At 37.2% G+C, this 3,497-nt stretch overlaps 1 protein-coding gene across 1 annotated transcript; it reads right to left on the bottom strand.

Moving 5' to 3' along the window:
* Nucleotides 1-266: 266 nt before the first annotated feature.
* LOC100247842 (phenylacetaldehyde synthase-like) lies at nucleotides 267-818 on the bottom strand. The gene has a single exon (XM_002273811.2). The coding sequence runs from the start codon at nucleotides 816-818 to the stop codon at nucleotides 267-269; it is 552 nt and encodes a 183-aa protein (XP_002273847.2).
* Between the last annotated feature and the right edge of the window lie 2,679 nt (nucleotides 819-3,497).

The following is a 3,497-nucleotide window of genomic DNA, read 5'->3' as shown; positions in this document are numbered from 1 at the left end:
ATAAATTGAAGTCATTACTTCAAAATCCTTTGAAATATATTGAAAATTATTTTTTTAATATCTTTTTTTAGTTCAATAAATCATTTTGCATAATTCTCTTATTATTTATTTTGTGTATTTTATAATTAACATAAACCACCCACATACACTCTTAATTCTTATTATGATATGATCTCTACTGAAGATCAATTATTTTCCATATATCATCACATCCTTCGAAAATGGGAATAAGACAAGCATTATTCCCAACAAAGTAAATAATTATGCTACTGGTATTCCTCCAATGCCAAACCAGACTCCTTTAGTACGAGTTGAGCCTTTTCCTGAATGAGCTTCCATAGACTATTAACATGCCTAGTCTCAGTCAACGTGGACCCAATTGCACAGCGTATGATATAAATCCCACCCACCACTGCATGAGTCATGAATGCACCTCCACTTCCATTGACAGCCATTAGTAGCCTTAAGTTCAGCTCTGTGCCCTCCCCTTCTTCTTTGGGCCTCAGTCTGAAGCACACCAGTGCAAACCTTCTCGGCACCATAACCTCAAATCTGGGATCTTTGGCTACATGTGTCTCAAATCGCTTGGCCAAGTTTACATCACTGCGTATATGGAACATGAGGTTGTCTAAGCCATGCCTTCGAATCACCACCCAAATTTTGATGGCCCTGAATCTTCTGCTTAGTGCTATTTGCCAATCTTTGTAGTCTATGACCTTCTTTGATTCGCTTGCATTGTTCCTCAGATACTCAGAAGCAGTTGATAATGAATCCACAAATAGCTTTGGTTCTTTAATCCATAGACAACAGTAGTCCATGTTGGTGAGGAGCCATTTGTGGGGATTCATACTAATCGAGTGTGCAAGTTCAACCCCATTCAAATGGTGCTTGAATTCGGGACATATACAGGCACTTCCTGTGAGAAGATTTCATGCAAAATAATCAATCCAAGCATACGAAACTTCTACCATTAAAAATCATTTTTGAAAAATGAAAGTGAATTTAGGATCATACTTACCTCTAACCATTGTTTAGCTTTCTGTAATTGGTGAAGTGTTGATTTCCAAACTCTAATCTCTCTTTTGTTTTGATGGTGTATATTCTAAAGATAACAGCAGAGCGAGTTCGGGACCATTTTCTAAAAACTTTATAAAAGTGGCTTCCATCAAACCACGTTGCTCTTGCCACCACGTTGAGCAGTTGGTGGAACGTGCTCCTTAACCGCAGCAAAAGAGGAATGGTGGAGGACGTGGTCAAAGTGCTGGACCACATCATGAAGTGCTGGAACGTGTGTTGGAACGTGTATTAGCTAACATTCTCCCACTTAGTCCACACTTTAACCTAATGTCCTATCTCAATCCATCAATTATCCCCATTAAGTAACAAATACATGAATCATAACGATAAGTCCTCTATTTAACGAGTGTTACCTTCCATGTATTACAGTGTACTCATTTCTTAACATTATACTTTATATGACAATATTACTTAATGAATAAACCCTATGTTTATTCTTGGTCCAATGAAGTTGAATTTTCTCAAAATTAAATAAAAGTGCACATCAATATGAGAAAACATCATAATAAGAGTTTGTATAATAGAAACTACACAAGAGAACTAAGTCCCATGTTCACTACATGATCCTTGAATTTCAACGGTGGCATGCCCTTAGTCAAAGGATCAACGATCATCAATTCAGTGCTAATGTGTTCAATAACCACTTTCTTTTCTTTAACACATTCTCTTATGGCTAGATACTTAATGTCGATGTGTTTGCTTCGACTTCCACTTTTATTGTTCTTCGCCATAAAGACTGCAGCTGAATTGTCGCAATATATACTTAATGGCCTAGATATTGAATCCATAACTCTAAGCCCGAAAATGAAACTCTTAAGCCATACACCATGTGAAGTAGCCTCAAAACAAGATATGAACTCAGCTTTCATAGTAGAAGTAGCAGTCATGGTCTGCTTAACGCTCCTCCAAGATATAGCTCCACTGACCAATATAAAAATGTATCCAGATGTTGATTTACGTGAATCAACACAGCCAGCAAAGTCTGAATCTGAGTTGCCAACAACCTCTAAATTGTTTGTCCATCTATACATAAGCTTGTAATCTTTGGTTCCTTGAAGATATCTCATCACTTTCTTTGCAGCTTTCCAGTGGTCCTTACCAGGGTTACTCTGATATCATCCTAACATTCCAACAGAAAATGCAATGTCAGGCCTTGTGCAGACTTGAGCATACATCAGACTTCCGACTACAGAAGCATATGGAATGTTCTTCATTTGTTCCCTCTCAAGATCGTTTTTCGGGCATCGGTCCAGATTGAACCTATCACCCTTCACTATAGGAGAAACACTAGGCAAACAATTCTTCATCCAAAATCTCTCTAAAAACTTTATTGATATAGGTTTCTTGAGACAAACCTAAGATACTTTGAAATCTGTCTCTATGGACCTTAATGCCAATGACATAAGATGCCTCACCCATATCCTTCATGTCGAAATTTTTAGAGAGGAATTGTTTCACCTCATGAAGTAAACCCTTATCATTGATTGCAAGTAAGATGTCATCCACGTATAAAACAAGAAAACAAACTTTACTCCCATTGACCTTAAGGTATATGCATTGATCCATAACATTTTCTTCAAAACCAAATGAAGAAATTATGTTATGGAATTTTAAATACCATTGGCGGGATGCTTGTTTTAAACCGTGTATGGATTTCTTAAGCTTACAAACCAATTTCTCATCATCACTAGAGGGGAATCCTTCAGGTTGTTTCATGTAAACCTCCTCCTCTAGCTCTCCATTAAGAAATGTTGTTTTCACATCCATTTGTTGCAATTCCAAATCAAAGTGGGCTACTAGTGCCAATGTAATGCGCAAGGAATCTTTCTTAGATACAGGAGAAAAGGTTTCCGTGTAATCGATTCCTTCTTTCTGAGTGAATCCTTTTGTAATAAGTCTGGTCTTATATCTCTCAATGTTGCCTAATGAGTCTTTCTTTGTCTTAAAAACTCATTTACAACCAATGGTTTTTGCACCATTAGGCAACTCAACAAGGTCCCAAACATCGTTGCACTTTATGGAACTCATCTCATCCTTCATGACATTGTACCACAATTCTGATTCTTTACAACTCATGGCTTGTGAAAAAGATTCAAGATCATTTTCGGTTCCTATATTGTAGTCGCATTCCTATAGATACACTACATAATCATTAAGAATTGTTGACCTCTTAGTTTGAGTAGACCTTCTTAAGGTTACACCAATATCTTCTAAGGAAGTATGAGGTTCAACTTGTTGTTCAGAAGTGTTAGGCAACTCCTGATCAACTTGATCTACTGGAATGTCGTCAACAGCTTGTGGAACTTCAACGACTGGTTGAACTTCAACGATTGTTTGTTCTACACCCGATTGTACTTGAGGGGTATTATGAACAATAAACAATCTATCACTTAAAGTGGAAGGTTGAGACTCTGTATGAT

The sequence above is a fragment of the Vitis vinifera genome, chromosome 4 (assembly GCF_030704535.1).
Source record: "Vitis vinifera cultivar Pinot Noir 40024 chromosome 4, ASM3070453v1".
NCBI classification, from domain to species: domain Eukaryota; kingdom Viridiplantae; phylum Streptophyta; class Magnoliopsida; order Vitales; family Vitaceae; genus Vitis; species Vitis vinifera.
Note: the sequence above shows the minus strand (reverse complement) of the source record. Positions and strands in the feature narration are given on the sequence as shown.